At 47.9% G+C, this 19541-nt stretch overlaps 3 protein-coding genes across 5 annotated transcripts in view; 1 reads left to right on the forward strand and 2 right to left on the reverse strand.

Annotated features, from left to right (window-relative positions):
• Positions 1–444: 444 nt before the first annotated feature.
• Positions 445–2491, reverse strand: TOMM22 (translocase of outer mitochondrial membrane 22). Of its 2 annotated transcripts, none has more exons than XM_026479615.4 (4): positions 2336–2491; positions 1971–2116; positions 1385–1502; positions 445–1153 (listed from the first exon to the last, which is right to left on the reverse strand). In XM_026479615.4, exons 1-4 carry the CDS (start codon positions 2450–2452, stop codon positions 1079–1081), a joined length of 456 nt encoding a protein of 151 aa, XP_026335400.1. In that variant the 5' UTR covers positions 2453–2491; the 3' UTR covers positions 445–1078. The 2 variants fall into 2 exon arrangements, with proteins under 2 accessions (XP_026335400.1, XP_026335401.1); XM_026479616.4 differs by having other exon boundaries at positions 1971–2089; positions 2336–2488.
• Positions 2492–7412: 4921 nt separating this feature from the next.
• On the reverse strand, positions 7413–16834 carry CBY1 (chibby family member 1, beta catenin antagonist). Of its 2 annotated transcripts, none has more exons than XM_026479622.4 (5): positions 16758–16834; positions 10967–11079; positions 9506–9611; positions 9304–9422; positions 7413–8110 (listed from the first exon to the last, which is right to left on the reverse strand). In XM_026479622.4, the coding sequence occupies exons 2-5, from the start codon at positions 11042–11044 to the stop codon at positions 8030–8032; spliced, it is 384 nt and encodes a 127-aa protein (XP_026335407.1). In that variant the 5' UTR covers positions 11045–11079; positions 16758–16834; the 3' UTR covers positions 7413–8029. The 2 variants fall into 2 exon arrangements, with proteins under 2 accessions (XP_026335407.1, XP_026335405.1); XM_026479620.4 differs by having other exon boundaries at positions 10967–11082; positions 16758–16831.
• Positions 16835–17160: 326 nt separating this feature from the next.
• FAM227A (family with sequence similarity 227 member A) overlaps positions 17161–19541 on the forward strand; it is a 79471-nt gene continuing 77090 nt past the window's right edge. The window contains exons 1-2 of the mRNA XM_026479628.4: positions 17161–17400; positions 18980–19095. The gene's annotated coding sequence lies outside the window, so the exon portion shown is untranslated. The remainder of the gene's footprint in view (positions 17401–18979; positions 19096–19541) is intronic.

Genomic DNA, 19541 nt, shown 5'->3' on the forward strand with positions numbered 1-19541 from the left:
TAAAAATTTTCGTTAAATGGAAAAACTGCAAAGTTCAAAGACAGGGCTACAGTTGGATTCATGATCAGCTCATCTCGGCAATTATTTTTAAAAGAACAAACCAAAAAAGTTCTATTTGCCACCCTTCCCTCCCTAGACCAGATATTAGTACTATGTCATTCCCTATAAATCCTTTACGACTGTATGTCACCGTAGACCTTACAAGTACCTGGACCCAGTCCTTTGTTGGTAGATCTGAAAATGACTGCCTGAATTCAGGGCAAAGATTACTATTAAAAGGTTCTTGGCCAGAAATGAAACATCTTTTTCACTTTTGGAAGTTTAACTAACTTGGGCCTAAGGGGTCAAACACTGTTAAATGGTGGTGCTAGCTGAGCTGAGAGGAAAGTGAGGGACAGTCTAAGTGATTTTGAGGTATATGTATCACAAGTACATAGATGACACTTTCCATTGGAATCATTTTTAATATTTAAATACAAAAAGTGAGCACTTACTTTTTTTCTTTTTTAGACAGACACCGGTCTCTCATAGCCAAAATGGGCAGAGGAAATGAGCTCCTGCTCTGTCCTCCACAGTCCCCATCCTATGGTTGAAACTGCTGCCCGGCCCTCCCTCCTTTCCAACATAGAAATTCACAGTGGCTGCTTTACACTACGGCTGTAATGCATTAATGTATTTCATATCGTGTGCATGTCCCTTCCCAACATCTCCATGCTTAAAAACAAAACTGGGGTACATCCTTCCCAGTGGCATCAGTTCCTGTGCCACAATGGGACAGTGAGATCTTCCGATCATGAGTGATTTAGTGAAAGGGGCGGGATGGCCAGAACTGGAGTAACCGTCTGCACTGCTGCACTCTGGTATCAGAGTGAGAACAGAAGAAATGGGACAGCGTGGAGGGCACAGTTGCAAGTTGGGAGTCTCCGTGAGACACTGGGGAGAATTCTCCCCAACAGGTTTAGATAGATCAATGTGCCAGAGTTACTTAAAAAAAAAAAAAATCCAAATAATCAGCAGTTCAAACACTATTGAATTTTCAAACTTGTCCCACCAAGACAAGTCATATAGCAGTAGCAATCTAGATCTTTCCAGGAAGTGAAGGTAGAGCCCCTGGCATTCCTCCTGAGAGCCCTGTGTTAGGCCCTAGAAGTATCTGGAAAAGAAGAGGAGGAGTATAAGGCATCATACAAGCCTAGGGATTGCATTTCCACTGTAACTGACCGGGCAGACAAGCTCTACACAAACTGCTGAGCACAGTCGGGTACCTAAAGGCATGGGCTGGATCCCAATCTCTACCCACAAGTAACTGCTGGTCTACCCAGGTGCTGGGAAATCAACACCTTGCACCTCCACCACTGGCAAGAGGCCCAGGGACTGGGCTCACCTGCCGCTGCTGCAGTTGTTGCTGCTGCTCCATCTGCAACTTCTCAGTCTCAAAGACAACAGGAAGAACCAGGATCATGAAGGAAGTGGTCCCAATCCACAAGGCTGCCCTGGAAAACCTGCGGAGGGAGTGTGAGCATGATAGCGAGACACAAAAACAGATCGCTTCACCAAGAAACCAGTAACCAACCCTCTTAAACTCCCATGTTTTTGATACCCGTGTTCTACCCAACCCTCGCACCATAACCCCTACCAGAAACAGGATGAGCAGTTTCTGCTGGCTGTTTATCTCGTGCCAGCAGTTCTAACATTCTCCTGAGTTCTCACAAAGGTATTTACACGGCACAATAATTACCTCCCATAATGTGAAACGATCCTCCCAACGACCCTGTCCCATAAGAACTGCCACTTTAGGGGAAGGAAATTGAGACCAAGAAAGGTTAAGGCAACCACCAGCCCAAGGTCACTCAGCGATCTAGATGGCAGGCTGGCCTCCAACCCCGGTCTGCTACTTCCAAAGCCCATGCTCATTCACGGCACTTCAGGCACCCCAGGTACATCCCAATGTCTTTGCCCTCGTCCCTTACCTGTACATTTTCTGAGCCACAAAGAGGGAGAGATCAAAAGTGGCTCCAGCCGCGGACCGGACCCTCTCTGGGAACATCTCCGTCAGACCCCACAGTCTCTCCGACAGGGTCTCATCTAGCTGTGGTGGAGGCGGCGCGAGTCTTGACTGAAGCAATGGCAACCATCCCCTGGGGCTAGGGCACCCCGCCCCGGCCCAGTGGGGGCCCTAACCCCGCCTCCCGGAGAAGACACCTCCCCTCCGACCTCTCCGGGCTCCGCGACGCGCCTTCGTCCGAATCCCGCAGCACGCGGAGCTCACACCCCCGGGCGGGCCGTTCCCTGGCCGTAACCTCGCACCCCGCCTCACACCGCAGGGCCCCAGTACCTCCTCATCGTCTTCCTCTTCCAGCTCCTCCTCAGTCTTTTCGGAATCGCCTTTCGGAAGCAATTCGTCCGGGGACAGGGGCGCCCCAGGACCGCCGGCGGCGGCGGCGGCGGCCATGGCTGCAGGGGGAACACCGGAAGCGGAAGCGAGGAGGCGAGTGCAGCGCCCCTGGAGGACAGAGCTGCACTTCCGGGAGCCGGAGGCTGAAGTGCTGGGAAAGAGCGACGCCTTCTGGCCGGCTGACTTCGGCTTTCGGCCGAGTAAGAAATACCTTGGTCCAAGTACAGAGTCGCGGTGCTTCCGCGGTAATTCTCTTTGGTTTAGTGTGGGCCTAGAAACCTGCATTTTAATGAGCTCCCAGGGGTCACACTGCGACAAACAGCAATCCAGTCTCATTTCCCCGAGGGGTGTGTTATATGGTTGGAGTTAGGTATTTGGAGGTTTATTGGTCTTTTGGGAAAACATCGAGTGAACAGTACCAATGTACTAAGACAAAGGCAAGAGTTAGCACTTAAATACTTGAGTACCAGGTATTGTGTGTTGTGTACTCATTTAATCGTCACAGCAACCCACTGAGGTATGTACTATCGTCCCTGGTTTAGAAATGAGGAAGTTGAGGCACAGTATAGAGGTGCACGGGAAGTCTTTCTGGAGGATGGATTTCTACAAGTTCGCTGGCCAAAAAGTATGAACATTTAGTACTTTGCTAGATATTAGATAGTTGCCCTCGAAATTACATCATACACTTTCACAATTATAAATGGAAGTGTATCCATATTTTAATTTTTTGCTTTGCTGGATTAGATACTTCTTTTTATAATGTGCCACACAGGTGTTTTGTTTTTTTTTTAATTTTATTTATTTATTTGAAAGACAGCGCGTGCACAAGCAGGGGCGGGGGCAGAGGGAGAGGGAGAAGCAGATTCCCTGCTGAGCAGGCTGGACCCCAGGACCCTGAGATCATGACCTGAGCTGAAGGCAGACCCCTAACCAACTGAGCCACCCAGGTGCCCCTCACACAAGTTCTTAATACACGAGTAATTTGATAAACGCTTTGGCCAGCTGACCATGGAATCAGAATCTCAGGACTGAAGAGTCCAGGTCTCTGATGCAGGACCATGTCCTTCGTCCTATGCTTACATAAGGAGGGGCAGGTACGTTTGCACTTCCTCCTGTAACAATCCTTGGTCCTTTTCAGCTCCGAACAGGGCAGCACTCACTATAGAAAGTTTTTATGTCTCAAAAGGGTGCTTACTGTATTATTCCATTACATAAAGTTCAAAAACCGGCAAAACCAATCTTTGGTGTGGATTACTGATTCCCTTTGCATACATCGGAGGGGATATTTGGTAAGGGGCAGGAGAGTGGCTTCTGGGGTGTTGGTAAAGTATTCTTTCTTGACCAGGGTGGTGTTTACCTGGGATGTTCATTTTGGACAATCTATTAGCCTGTACACTTATGAATTACGCCTTTTTGCATTTGTTAAAATTATTTACGTTGGCTAGCGCTATATAAATACAAGGGCAGCTTAAGAGCCCAGTAATGATGGCTTTCAATTCTTTTGTGGGCTCTTTTAGGGAATGCTGGTAGTGTTGAGTCTTGAAGGGAGAGAAGGCAGTCTTTTTTTTTCTTTTTTCTTTTTTTAAGTAGGCTCCACACCCAACCTGGGGCTTGAATTCACAACCCTGAGATCAAGAGTTGCATACTCTACCAAGTGAGCCAGACAGGGGCCCCTAGAGAAGACAGTCTTACGTGGAAGGTACAGGCATTAATGCCTCCAAGTGGAAAGTCACAATACTAATGGGGAGACGTTTTAGGAAACCTTCAACCAACTAATTTTGTTTGTATTCACAAGAGCAATACATGATCTGAAAAAACAAAAAAACAACACCCTATTTTTAAGAATAAAAAAACTTTCGACCATTCTATCACTGTGGAGGGATAAAAAAAAAAAGGGAATCATACAGTACAGAGTATTAAAAGCCTTGGGAGAGATGCGATGGTCTAGAAAAGGCAGAGTGAGAAGGTAGCCCAGAGGCCAGGACCCTGTGGAATCAGACATTTAAAGGTCAGCGAGTACTTGCTGGCACTCGTAGACAGTAGACAGGTGGTTGCCAGGGGCTGGGGAGGGGAAACCGAAACCGATAACCAAAAAGGTAACAGTGCAGCTAGGGCAGCTACGACTTCTCCCCACAGCTGCTTGTTCTCAGAATGCTGTCTGCCACCATGTTTCTAGAAGATAATATTCATGCCTGACACCGTGATAACCAAGTGTGAATTTAGTTGTTTTGCAGAAACTCAGGGTTTCATCCAGAAGCCAGCTGGACCCAGTCAGGACACTGATCTCCCTCCCCATAGAGCCCAACACAATGCGGTTAACCCTCCCTCACTTTGTAACCGCCTTTATCTGATTTTGAGTCACATAGCTCCTCTCCCGCTTTACTCAGACCTTTTTCCACTTGCTTTTAAAAACCCCTGGCCCTCCTGCTTCAGGGAGGCAGACTTGAAGCTTATCTTCCCAGCTCATTTGGCTACCAGAATAAACCCTTGCCTTACTGTACACTCGAGGTCTATCTCAGTGATCAGCTTCACCGCATGTCGGGCACTTGAACTTGGGTTCAGTTACAAAATGGGAAGTTACTCCTTGATGGGTAGAGTTTCAGCTTTATAAGATGAAGCGTCTGGAGACGGATGGTGGTGATGGGCGCACAACATTATGAATGTATTCGTTACCACTGAACTAATTAAAAATGGTAAATTTTACATTATGTATATTTTGCCACGATAGAAAACATTTTAAAGACAAATAGAAAACAGGAACTAAAAGAAAAGAAAAGAGATGGAGGGGAAGGGGAGCCTCAAGAGTTTCAAGGAGGAGCTGCTGGAGAGGAAGAAGGGAACTCAGAGAAGAGCGGCTTCACTAAAGGTTTCAAGGAGAGATGCTGAGAGGCAGCAAAGACGACGGAAGGCAAGAATGATGCCAAGCCAGGGGGCACTGTGGAAGGAAGGGTAAGGAGACAAGTAAAGGTGCTAACAAGTGAGTGTGGATGCCCCAGGCAGGTGCAGAGCTGACTATGCCGTCTGGATGGAGATGGGGTGTTCTAGAACCCCAGCCTCTGGCTCCTCTCCTACCCCATCCCTCAAGTCCACGATTTTGCCTTTCCTGTTTCTGTTCTGTCAGAATGTGAGATTGGTGATACAGCAGTTCTTGCTGTGGGTCAGTGGGCAGGCATAGATCCCTTTGAGAATCTTAGAAAAGCTGTAAGCCCTCCCATACAAAACAGACATTAGCCCAATCCGCACAACTGGCTGGTGGAGTCCCTTGCAGGCCTGTAGGACTAGATGACTCCCTCTGACTGCCTCTAATCCTCCCTCTGACTGCCTCTAAAGCCGCACTCACTCGCTGATGCCCCCAGAACTTTCGTGCAGCTCCCCAGTAACAGCTCCCACTAACCCAACACGCAGCGCAGAAATTGACAAAATTGTTGTGGTATCACAAGAGATAACGTCACACAGATGGCACTATGGCCCCTAAGTAGCAGGTTTGGTTCATAAAGACCTTGAAGGAGGAGGAATTTTAACCAGAGCCTGAAGGATGTATCTGACTAGAAAGGTAAGAACTTGAAAGTAGATAATATCTCGTTGGGAAAAATACAAGGGTTGGGGTGGTGAGATGTGGCCACCTTCCTCTTTTCTCCTTTCCCTTTTTCTCACATCCATCAGCGAACACAAATTGATTGGGACACCTGGGTGGCTGTCGGTTGAGCGTCTGATTCTTGATTTCAGCTCAAGCCATGATCTCAGGGTTGAAAGATCGATCCCCCCCCCCGGGGGGGGGGATCAGGCTCTGTGCTCAGCAGGGACTCAGGTGGAGGTTCTCTCTCTCCCTCTGCCCCTCCCCAAGGCACACTCTAAAATAAATAAATCTTAAAAAAAAACTGATCATAACACTCCTCTGCTCAAACTCACCAGCAGCTTATTTCCCTTATCGCTCAAAATAAAAGTCCTCCTTCACTGCAGAACTGTCCCACATAACGGCTCCAGCCCTCTCTGGTGCCAGGGCGCTGTGGGAACCCACATTATTGTGACAACCAAACCTGCCCCTCATGATTCCCAAGGTTTCAGTCTGGGCTCCACCCCGTCCAGCTGTGTCACCTTGAGAGCAGCTCGTTTCTTCATCTAAAAGCAGGGGACGAGAACAAACCTGGATTCTATGAGATTTGGCAACAGGTGTCTGGCATCGAGGGCACTCAGTAGATCCTTGCTACGGATGCTGAGCCAGGAGCAAGCTAACTCGCCGCTGCTCCCATTAGGGGCAGCATTTACAGCCCATTTACATTTGTATCCTCTAATTTCTTCGGAGTTATTCTCCCCTTCATCAGAAAGTGAGCTTATGGGCTGGAACCTCTATCCATCTCCCCTGAGCTGGCCCATTAGAGGCCGTCCCCCAGCAGCCCCTCTCTTTCACCAGGAGCTGGGAGTCAGCAGGCTCTCACACCTCTGCTGTATGATCCTGGACCAGTTTCTGAACCTCCTGGAATCTGGTTCCTTACCTCTGAGGACACCTGCTGACAGTTCCAGCTTCACGGGGCTGAGCTGAGGGAGACAGGTGTAGGAGGGCAAGGTGCTGACCATCGTAGCCACTGCCAGGCTAAAGCTCTGGGCTCTGTCCCCATCGCAGTGCCCTCCCCCTTAACTTTGGGAGCTGGGTTCCCTCTGACTCCCTCCCCCAACCAGAGCAGCTTTGCTCTCACGAGGACTTAGGCAAGGACTCCCTCTCTAGGAATGCAGCCCCCCGCCCCGAACACTCGACTGCTTGACAACTTGGTCCCTGCCAGGTCTGACCTAGTCCCAAATCTCTGGAGGACTGCAGAGGAATTTGGGCAGAGAGACTGTTCCTGTCCCGGTCAGCCTCTGCGGATGCCCGGGAAGCGGGACTGCTTCTCGTGCAAGGGTGACATTTCCCCACAACTTAAAAACTGTCTCTGGGCAGCCAAACAGAAGCTTAGACTCCAGGCTCCCCTGACTTCTTCAAGAACTGCTGCTTTCATTTCTCGGTCACTTTGGCCACAGACAGATGACATACCAGCATTTAATTTTTTAGAAAGTAAACAGGAAAGTAGCACAAAAATAAGAGTGTTGCCATGGAAGGCTGGGGCTTGCCACCGCCACCGCCACCTTCGAGAAGCTGAAGCTAGGAGAGGGGGTGGATTCCGAGAACAATTATTCTTCAAAGAACAGAGAGAGTAGCCCCCTGGGGGTGGGGGCAGAGAACCGGGAGGGCTGTGCATCCGAGGCCCCCAACACAGGGCCCTTTGGAACTGCTGATGCCACACCCCAAATGCCAGCGTGAGGGGTGACGCCATGACTCCAGCAGCTTCCGCAGCAGCATCAGGCCAGTGAGGCAGAACCTGGGAAGGTGCCTTCTTACGTGAAGTGACCACTGGACAGCACCCCAGGGCTCATTCCTGCTCCCCGCCCTGGCCTGGGGGTCGCGGTGTCCACCAGTATGTTGTACCTTCCTGCTGCACCCCCCCCCCCCGCCCCGAGCGGGCCAGGGTCTTTTGGCCCCGTTATATGACCCTTTCTCCCAGGACCTAATCCCCTAGTTCGGCTACAAAAAGCCCTCAGCCATGTCCCACTCCTCTGGTCGGTGGGCTTCTCCTTTTCTCCTAACGAATGTCTTCAGGGGCTTCATTTCCTCCTGCGGCTGACGCTCTTCAGCTCCTCCAATTCCTTCTCCATTAAGTGGGACTCGGCGGTGGTCTCAGACAGCTGAAAGGCAGGCAGCGGGCTGCTAGAAAGAAGGACCTTTCCGGGCTGTGTCACGTTTGCGAGGGCAGCTCCGTGCACTGGGGGAAGGCCCCCTGGCCTCTCTCTCACACCCTCCACCATGGGAACCCCTTGGGGAACCCCCAGGGCCTCTCCGTCACAGTCCACCCTCACAACATTCTGGTCACCTAGGATTGCGCGGCATTCACTGCCTTAAAGACAGCAGGCCTCAGGGGACGAAAATGGCGGACAGTGGGCCATCCTGAGGCTAAGAATTAGGGTCTGAGTTGTTTCTGAGCTATAGCTCCCAGAATGGTGATTAGGGGGAAAAGTACTTGAAAAAGAATGCCACTTTCCTCCTTAGGATCTTTCAATGGACTTTAGGTGGAAGATATTCAGGACAGGGACAGAAACTTTACTCTCCAAAGTACAGGTAGGCTTACCGTGGAAAAAAAGCTACACTTCTGATCAATTCTCTGTTCCAAGTGCTTTACTTAGCTTATTAACTCAGTACAAGGCAGACCCTATTCTGGTGCCCATTTCACTGATGAAGAAACTAAATTTCGACACACGGAGCAGTGAATTAATTTGTTGAAGTCACAAAGCCAGTGGCGGAGCTGCACAAGGAACCAGGCGGGTTGGCTCCAGAACGCGTGACAGCAAGGGCTCTCCTGCGTCCCGGTCAGCTCTCACCTGCAGCCTCAGCCCAGCAGCCTGCAGGGTCTTTCGCAGCCACGAGAAGCCGAGACTGGCACAGAGCGTGCTTCTCAGCTGGTCCGCGCTCGCATGATGTGGGACACCTCCAAGCCACGGGCAGACTGTCCGCCTTCCTGGAATGCCTTCATCCCATCCCCCACTCCTCCCTTTAGCCTTCCACATTTAGCTCAAATATCCCTTCCTCTGACACCCTCCGGACACGACGGAATGACTGTCTCTCTGTCCTGTGCTGACGCCCGGGCCGACGCAGACTCCAACCGTGGCTCTCCCCAGGAGGCCCTGCTGCTGTGTTTACTGCCCACCTCCCTGCTAGACCGGGAGCCCCTGAGAGCAGGGACGCTGTCTGATGTGGATCTTCGGGTTCAAAGCAACTGACCCAGGGCCAGCAGGCCCTCAGAGGGATCAGCTGGATGGAATGACCCGCGGTGGAGCCTCCCCCCAAGGAAAGCCTAGGCGACCCTTCCCATCGCCCTCCTCACCATGTCCAGCAGGATGTCCACCTTTAGCCGCAAGAGGTTGTTCTCTTCCTCCAACTGCTGGTTCCGCCGGCGGAGGCGCTGAGCCTCCCTCCTGTCCACGCCACCACTAATCCCCGTCTCTGGTGGAAGGACAGAAGTGGCAGTTACGCGGGGGCTTTGCTCCCACCGTCTCGGCAGACACCACGGCAGGACATCAGCCCACCTGCTATCCACTGGCCATTTTCAAACTTCAGGCTTTGCCCCGCCAGGTTCATAGTGGGGGTTCCGTAGTCGAGGCCCAGCTCCACCTCCCGGGTTGACCGATCCAGCTGTGGACGAGACACCGCCTGGGGCTTCAGGAAGCACGTGCACACCAGTCCCCACACCTCCCCAGCTAACTGTGTGACCCCAGCCACTCATTTCTTTTCTCTGACCATCACTGGGCACATTTCGTAACTTTTGTTCAAAGTCAGAAAATCCAATAAGGTACAACAAAAACTTCTAAGCTCCAAGAAGAAACCTCCCATTTTATTATACATGTTTTCCAGAAAAACTTTATATGCCGAAATCTGAATTATTTGACATCTGCTGGGCACTTCACAGTTTGAAAAATCCTACTATAGGGGCGCCTGGGTGGCTCAGTCATTAAGCGTCTGCCTTCGGCTCAGGGCGTGATCCTGGCATTCTGGGATCGAGCCCCACATCAGGCTCCTCTGCTGGAAGCCTGCTTCTTCCTCTCCCACTCCCCCTGCTTGTGTTCCCTCTCTCGCCGGCTGTCTCTCTCTCTGTGTCAAAGGAATAAATAAAATCTTTAAAAAAATAAATAAAATAAATAAATAAATAAATAATCCTACCATAGATTTTTAATAAAGTAGAAAATCCTTTTTAGAGGTAATAACCCCCTACGTTGTTATCCCTTGCTTACCAGGGAGCTCTACAGGTCACAGAAAAGGCATGAAATGCTAACCACCCGATCCAGGAGCTGCAACATACCCTTGAATGCCCTTAATGGTGGCAAAACATCACCCTTTAAGAATGAATTTGATTCTCAGACACGATTAAAACCAATTCCTGGCCAAGTCTTGGGAATAAAGCAAAGGCAAGTTGGATAATACCATTTGGAGCCAAAAATTATCCTGAGATCAACTGTCTTACTAGGTTCTTGAACATGCTCTGATGGTGATTTCCAAACAAGAGTTAAAAGAAAATATTTTTTTTTTTTAAAGATTTTATTTATTTATGTGACAGAGAGACAGCCAGCTAGAGAGGGCAGGCGAGGGCAGGCACACAGCAGGCGAGTGAGAGAGGAAGAAGCAGGCTCCCAGTGGAGGAGCCCGATGTGGGACTCGATCCCGGAACACCGGGATCACGCCCTGAGCCGAAGGCAGACGCTTTAACGACTGCGCTACCCAGGCGCCCCAAAAGAAAATATTTTTTAAGTTTATTTATTGAAGTAATCTCTACACCCAACGTGGGGCTCACCCCCCGATCAAGAGTTGCACGCTCTTCTGACTGAACCAGCCAGGTACCCCGGGGGTTAAAACTGTTTTTAGCAGTAGCAATACTATGAATTAGAAGGATGTCCTCCTTACAAGGATGCCTCTGGAGGACCACTTCCCATCAGAGACCAGGCCTGATGCTCCAGTCCCCGCACACTGGGATGGGCCCCAGTGGTGATACTCACGTTATGCAGGTTGGAGAGAGAAGCGGACTTCCGAGGGGGCGTCTTCTTGGGACTGAACGTATTTCCAAAGAGAGGCATCGTTGGCCTGATGAAGGGAAGGTCGATGCTCCCTTCTACTGTCAGAAAAAGTCACAAACAGATGGGTCAATGACCTTATGCTCCCGTCCTCAAATCATGAAAACATACATCTTACTACATGGCTCTTCACAATCCTGGTGATGGCACCCATGTGTTGAGAGCTCACTAGGGAGAATGCTCAATGAGCCCCTTGCGTGAGACCCCTCGACTCTCACACCCCCCCTTTGTTTACTCCTCTTGTTATCCCCACGGAACAGCTGAGGTTTAGAAAGACTAAGGCCCTAAGTGGGCACTAGCATTTCAGTGCAGGGCTGTGGGGTTCTCCAGTTTTGTCACCAAGGGTTAGTGCCTAACCTGCCTGTTTCAAGTTTTGTCACACAAGGTGACATCACCAGATTTACAGTCAAGAGCAGGGAATGCCATCCTGCTTGTTCCTGGATGCTGGTGAGAATCACACGTGGGGCAAGAGGCCCTGCACAGACTCCATTTGAAAGAAACGAAGCTCTATTGATCCTTCACGTCCAGAGAATGGTGCCCCTTGCTCAGTCCTATGTCAGAAGGTCACCTGTCCTGTGTGGCAGGTGAGGTGTCCCGTGGAAGGAGGAGGCCGAGCACATGGCAGGGCTGACACTACCACACATCTGCTTTCAGCAGATTGTAACCTAGTGAAGTAGGTTTACTGACACTGCCCATTTGGGGGGCTGGGGGTGTTTGTATATTTATGTGTAATACAGAAAAGCATACAGATTGTAAATGGATTGCTTCATGAATTTTGACCACACCTGCACAGCCCCCCCACCCCTGTGCAGCCACCCTCCAGATCGGGATACAGAGCATGTCATCACCCTGCAAACCTCACCCAGCAGCTTTATATCCATGGATTCACGCAGGAGGTCTTCCTCTGGGTCTGGTTTCTTTCACTCGATATGTTTGTGAGACTGGTCTGTGTTCTGTGCAGCTAGAGTTTGTTCGTTCACATTGCAGTGAAATAGTCTACCGAGTGAGTGGACATTTGGATTGTTTTCAGTTTTTGTCAATTAGAAACAGTATTATTAAGAATATGCCTGGACATGTACTTCTGTACACGTAAGTATACTCTGATTCTAGATCCGGGGGTGGAATTCTGGAATTGTCGAGCATTCATATGTTCAGCTGTAGTAGATACTGCTAAATGGTTTTCCAAAGTGGGTGAACCAATTTATATGTCCTACCAACAGTGTACAAAGTTTTGAACTTTGGGCGTTTCTTTTTTTTATCTATTCTGGTAGGTATGCAGTTGTACCACACCGTGTGCTTGAACTGCTTTTTCCCAATAAGTAATTAAATTGAGCACCTTTTCATATACTCATCAGACATTTAGATACCCACTTTTGTGACATGCTTGTTCAAGTCTTTTGCCACTTTTCTACTGGGTTTTCTATCATTTTCTTGTTGATTTGTAAGGGCTCTTTATATATGCTGAATATTAAGTCCTTTGTTGTAGAGAAAGAATGATATTTGAAAATATTTTCGCCCAATCTGGGACTTGTCTTCTTGCTTTCTTATTGGTTTCTTTCTGATTAAAGATGTTCTTAATTTTAATGAAATCTATCAATTTGATTTAATGATTAGTGTTTTATATCCTATTTAAGAAATTTTTGCATACTCCAAGATCATATTTTCATATATATAACCTTCTGCAAATTTTATTGTTTTAGCTTTCACATTTAGAACTATGATTCCTCTGGAATTAATTTTTGTATAAGGTGTGAGACAGAGGTCAAGGTTCATTTCTTCCCAGATATTATCCAATTTTAACTTATAATACACAAGTAGTTTAAAAAGATTCCTTCTAAGAAACTGTAGACTGAAGATAACCATAACAAAAGCACAAATGAACAGAAGGAAACAAAGCTCTCAATTTTCCTACTCCAACGTATAAAATCTTCCTCCACCACATTATGAGATAGAAACAGTGATGAACTGGATGCCTGGGTGGCCCAGTCGGTTAAGCATCTGCCTTCGATTCAGGTCATGATCTCAGGGTCTGGGATGAAGCCTGACATCAGGCTCCCTGCTCAGCAGGGAGTCTGCTTCTCCCTCTCCCTCTGCCCCTCCCCTTACTTGTGTGTGCTCCCTCTCCCAAATAAATAAAATCCTATTTAAAAAATGAATTAATCACATCTGACAAGAAGCTGGCCAAAAAAAAGAGAACTTCTCAAGACCATTTGAAACAAGGTTTGTATCAACTATCATTGAAAGATAACTCATTGTATGAATCCATCACAATTAGGACGACATGCACTCAATGAGAACGTGACGAAAAACCATGCTATCGTCAGTGATGCAGAAATTAATGTCACTAAGATTAATGATAAAAGTCTAGAAGCTTCTTTGGAGGTTTCACAATATAAAATACAGAAGTTCATGTCTGTATGATTTATAAATAAATAAAAATAAAGATATTTGGAGCAGGTGTACTCATGAGAAGTTCATTGGTAGGTGTGTATTTGTAATTAAAAACAGAGTAGACCCACAACCTGGGGGATGGCATTTGGGCCTGGGCACAACACGAGGACTTGGACAAAGCAAAATGCTTCCAGCTTGGTAGTGGATGGGACAGCAGTGGGGACTAAGATGCTGAGGGAGGCTGAAGCTGCGTGACCGTGTCATTCAAAACAGTGGAAGGGCCTGGCATTGTTTCTGCTGGAGAAAAGTAAAAGGGTGGAAGAGGGAAGACAATCTGATGTCTGTAGAGGGCAGAACAAGAATGAAACGGGAACATCTGGGAAGAAAGAGTTTAACTCCAAAAAGAAAAGAGCACAGTAACACAAACTTGTATCACTCTCTGCACAGCCACCAGGGCCCAATGCTGAGCACGCTTCATAGATTTCTTTTATTCCTTGCAGCAACCCCATCAGGTAGGTATTTTCCTATCCTTATCAGAGATGAGAAAACTAAGGCGTGGAGAAGTTAGCCAATTTTCCCAAGGTCCACAACCATGGTCAGTTGGCTAAAGGTATATATCAAATTACCCCTGTATTAATAATGAGTGGGGTACATCATAAAAAGAAGCATTTTCATCCACCATATTGGCAAAACTTAAAAGATGAATAATATCCAAGGCTGGTGAGGGTGTGGAGAAAAAGACACTTCCGTTTTCTTTAGGTGGAAACATAAGATGCTGTCATTTTCCCAGTTAGGCAAAACCTAGTAAAATTTTAAATGTGCATACTTTTTGGCCCCCAAATCTTCTAAAAACTTATCCTCCAGAAAGAACTGGACATGTACATACAAATGTTCCCTACTGTTGGTAAAATAAAAAGTATTTTATTTTGGAAAAATAAAAAGCAATCCAAAATGCCCACCAATGGTTGGTACAGCCAAATCCATTGTAGCACATTCTTATAATGGAATGCAAGAGGACAAGTAAAAACAATGAGGCAGCTGTGTATGGACTGACCTGGAAAGACCTCCAACACACTCTAAACATTAAGAAAGCAAGATGCAGAACAGTGTGTATACTATAATGTCATAAGAGAAGACAGAAAAGGGGGGGGAAGGCAAGAATATAGGTGTATACATTAAAAAATAGAAAAAATTCTGGAAAGATACACCAAACAGCTCACTGTGGTTAAATGTGGGAACGGGAGTAGGATGATGGCTTTAGTGAAATCATCATTGTATAGGTAAAAAGTGGTCAAGTGGTAGTAATTTCATATGTTATAATATCAAACTATATTAAAGAAATATACTTCTGGGGGTGCCTGGGTAGCTCAGTCAATTAAGCGGTTGCCTTCTGCTCTGGTTATCATCTCCAGGTCCTGGGATCGAGCCCCATGTCAGGCTCTCTGCTCAGCGGGGAGTCTGCTGCTCCCTCTGCCCCTCCCCCTACTCGTGTTCTTTCTCTCTCTCAAATAAATAAAATCTTCTTAAAAATAAAAAAATTTAGGGGCGCCTGGGTGGCTCAGTCCTCAGGTCATGGGATTGAGCCCCGCATCGGGCTCCCTGCTCTGCTGGGAGCCTGCATCTTCCTCTCCCACTCCCCCTGATGTGTTCCCTCTCTGGCTGGCTGTCTCTCTCTGTCAAATAAATAAATACAATCTTTAAAAAAATAAAAATTAAATTAAAAATTAAAAATAAATAAATAAAATTTAAGAAAGAAATATACTGGGACGCCTGGGTGGCTCAGTTGGTTGAGCGGTTGGCTTCGGCTCTGGTCATGATCTCTGGGTCCTGGAAGGGTCCAGGGTTTGAGGCCCACATCGAGCTCCTTGCTCAGCAAGGAGCCTGCTTCTCCCTCTGCCTGCCGCTCCCCCTGCTTGTGCTCTCTCTTACTCTCTCAAATAAATAAAATCTTTTAAAAATTAAAAAAAAAAACACGAAATATACTTCTGGATTTAATAAATTACTACAATGATGTTAATTATTAAAAAACAAAACAAATGAATAAAAAACAACTAAAAAGCAGCCCCTGCCCTTCCAAACACCTGGAAACATCTGAAGGAAAAATACTTGGCCAAGTTGTTCTTGCAAAACCTGCAACTGTGCTAAGAGTACTACACATAAGCATATCACTTGGACACAACAGACCAAGTACCAGGTCTGGCTCTGCCCCTCAACTGCATGCTAAACCCTGGCCAAGTTACTTTCTTTCTCAGGGTTTTAACAGGGGCACTTCCCTCATGACCTCATTAATTCTCATAACCCTTAAGCAGAGAACTATCATCCATATATTACAGTGGAGGAAAAGGAAGTGTCTGGACGAGATGCTTTTTAAGTCTTATCCAATAATACACAAACATCTTTGGCTTAGACCCTAAGATTCTGGAACTTTGGGTGGACCCAGAGGTCCCAGCTGAGCCCCTTGGCCCAAAGCAGCTGACTCTCTAGTGAAACTGGAGAAAGAGAAAGAGGGCTCAGTTCTAAGAAAGTGAAGGGAGTACATCTGGGTTCCAGTCATGTCTCAGCCGCTCAGCCCCACTGGGACCCCAGAACTTAATTGTCTTTGGGCCTCAAGCTTCTCTATTTGTAAACAGGGATAACAAGAGTACCCACTTACAGGTTGTTACAGTGCTTTATAAAAAGCCGTGGCATTTGATGCTCACAACTCTGAGAAATAGATCGAGGTAAGTATGTCCCAGGCAAAAGATCAGACAACTGCGGTTTAGAGAAGTAACTTGTCCCCAGTCACACGGTGGGAAGGTGGTGGAATTGGGCTTCAAATAAGCTCTACTCCTCTGCGCTGATAATAATCACTTCATCGCTGCGCAATGCTTTACAGTGTGCAATGGGCCATAAAATACATTATCCTATTTTAATCTAACAAGAAGCTGAGGCAGCAGTTTTTGGCTTTCACTGGATTCTCAAAGAGTTCAGAGCTAGTCCAGTACGCGCCGGGCAGATACTCGGCCACCCCGGGCCGCTGGATTCAACTAACGGTAAAGAACAAACGTTCACACGCACGCCCTTTAATCCTCTTCGCAGCCGATTTACGGGGAGGAATTACAATCCCAGTTTACAATCGAGGAAACCCACTTCGAGAAGGGCGGTGACGGGCCTGGAGTGAACACAGCCTCCGCCCAGTCCCCCGAACCCGGGCCGCTCCAACTGCTGGAAAGCCCCGAGTCCCCTAGGAAACGCCCGGGCGTCCCACCCCTCCTCGGGCCCTGCGGCGCCGCTGTGCTCAGACCTAGCGCGTCCCAGAAGCCCAGGTCCAAACGCACAAGTATACCTGCCGGAAACCGCCTGCAGGGGTTCGCGTCACCCGCCGCGACCACGACTCCGGCGCTGCTCCGCCCCCCTCCACCTGTGCGCGCACGCGCATCCCCGCCCCGGACTCTACCATCGCCGGAGGTGGGGGGTGCCCGGCGCGGTGGGGTGCACAACGGAAGTCTATGCGAGCCCCAGAAACGCTTGAGGACTGCCCTCGGTATAGTAAAGAGACTCCGGAGGGAATGTCTCCTGGAGTCACTTACATTCCCCGTGCTATGGACTGGGAAGAGGAACTACACTCTCCCTCCCCACAAACCCATTGGTCTGGTCTCCCCAGCCACCTGGGGCCGTCACCGTGGTAACGGCGTGTAGCGGACGCGGCGGCTGCTCAGCGCGGTTCCATTGTTGTGGGAAAGGTGGAAGTAGTGACTGCGCCTGGCGTTGCCTTGGGAACGCCAGGACTCACAGTAGCAAAATGGGCCTCTCCCCGACGCCCCTCCTCCTCCTCTTCCTCCTCCCCGACCACAAAGCAAAGGGCACCCCTTCCTGGTGGATGTGGGGGCAACAGGTGTCGGATGTCCCATCCAGAACTTTGCGGGGTCCGCTGAAGGACCCGTGGCGGAACCGGCCCCAAGTTCGTCTGATTCCGCCGGTGTCTTCAGGTAAGACGTACAGACGATGACCGCCCTGCCCTCTTCCGCAGACTGCCACCTCCCCCAAGTCCCGACACTGATCGGCTTTTAAAAGCAGGGGAAACTGAGGCCCAGGGACCACTTCCAGGTGGCGCAATGAGCAAGGGCAGCAGATCTCCTGAAGTCCTAACAGTGTGTATTATTGGTTCCATTTGAAAAATAAACAAACTCAGAGCCATTCAAGGGATGTTTATTGGGTGCCTAGTGAGTGCACCAGGTCATCCATCCATCCAGTGAGGGCCAGATCCCATGGGCCTCCGGCTGCAAGTACAATTTTCTTCCAACTACACCTCAGTGCATTAAAAAGGGGAGAGGTCTATGTTCTAGAACCAAACTGCGCGGTCTAATCCAGCACTCTCCAGTGGAAACATATGGGGGCCACATGTGTCTTTTAGAATTTTCTAGTAACCATATTTTAAAGATTAAAAAAAAATCAGGTTATATTAATTTGAGTATTTTATTTAACTCCGTGTGTCCCAAATATTATCATTTCAACATATAATCAATGTTAACATATAATCATTTCAACATATAATCAACTGCTTCAGTTTTTAAGTTTAAATGAATTAAAATTAAAATTTCAGTTCTTCAGTCACACTAACCAGATTCCAAGGGCTCAGTTGTCACATGTGGTTAGTGGCTACTGTGACACACAGATATAGCCTTTTCCTACCTTTCTACACTTGTTCCCCTCTGCTTGGATGATATTTCCTCCTCCCCTTTATCTAATTAACTCCGGTTCTTCCTTCAAGCCTTGACTAGATCCAAACCCAGTATCAGTTCATCTCATAGCACTGCATTCCTCCCTTCAAAGCAGTGGTTGCAGTTATAATTCACAACTATTTATATAATGTGATTATCGCATGTCTTCCCTCGTTGACATAAGCTCCATTAAGGCAGGGATCAAGTCTGGCTTAGGTCAGCACCCTGTCCCCAGTAAGTGTGCACTGGTGGCTTGGTGTTGGGCACTCAGTAAGTCATCATTGAGTGGCTGAAGTTTAAACTGAACAAAAGTCTGATTCCAAAGTCAGCATCATTTTAACTTATGTAAACATGCTTGAAATTGTTTAACATGTTAACTTTAAACAGGGGACATTCAAATCTCAGCTCTCAGAATATGTGCTGTATGAGGGCGGAATGTTTGTTATTTTTCCACTCGTCTACCCCCAACACAGCACAGTGAGACCCACAGGGTAGATATTCAGCAAGTTCGTTTTCTCCTCCATCCTTTTTTCCTCCCCAAGAGTGACGGTAAAAGCTTTTCAAGTTTCAGAGAATACCTAAAAGGGTATGATGAAAAATTCAGAAGAAAACAGAGTGTAGATTTTAAACATTTCTTTTAAGAGCCACAATAATAGCCAATTCTTCCATTAGGCATGAGTAAGAATGTCAAGTTAAAGGAAGAGGCTTCTTGACAGAGTCGCCCTAAGCCTGCTTCTCAGAGAACATGCCATAGTTTTGCAGTCCTGCTGGGGAGTGGGTAGGAGGAAAGTGAGAAGCCCTGAAATGCACCTGCCTCTTCCTTACCCTCTCCCCCTTGCCTACATAGAGAAAGGCTAGGAGCTGGAAGGAGGAAATAGTATTGACCTGGGCCTGGGACAGCCTTTCCTGCCGTCCAGCTGACTTGGGACAGCCCCAAGCTTCTGCGGACTAGAAAGAAGTACGGTGAGTGAGTCTAAAATGGAATCAAATATTGAGTGTACCTAATCCCTGGGGATTAACTTGCCTAATGCAGAAAGATGTGGAAGCAAATAATTCCAGTTCAGAATTGTAATTACAGTGGTATAATGGAGAGATGAAAGCAGAATCCTGAATTTCCCAAGGGGGAGGGGTCACTAATGGCCTGGACTAATTCAAGAAGGTTTTCTAAAAGAGGGGCATGTGGGTGGCTCAGTCGGTTAAGTGTCTGACTCTTGATCACAGCTCAGGTCTTGATCTCAGGGTCATGAGTTCAAGCCCTGGGTTGGATCCCATGCTAGGCATGGAGCGTACTTAAAAAGAGAAAAACAAACTGTTTATAAAAGAAGGTTTTCCAGGAGATATATCATGTGGGATGAGCACGGACTAGAGGGAACCGCGTGTAAAAAGCCATAGAGGCACCAAGAGCATGG

The sequence above is a fragment of the Ursus arctos genome, unplaced genomic scaffold (assembly GCF_023065955.2).
Source record: "Ursus arctos isolate Adak ecotype North America unplaced genomic scaffold, UrsArc2.0 scaffold_21, whole genome shotgun sequence".
In the NCBI taxonomy this organism is placed as follows: Eukaryota; Metazoa; Chordata; class Mammalia; order Carnivora; family Ursidae; genus Ursus; species Ursus arctos.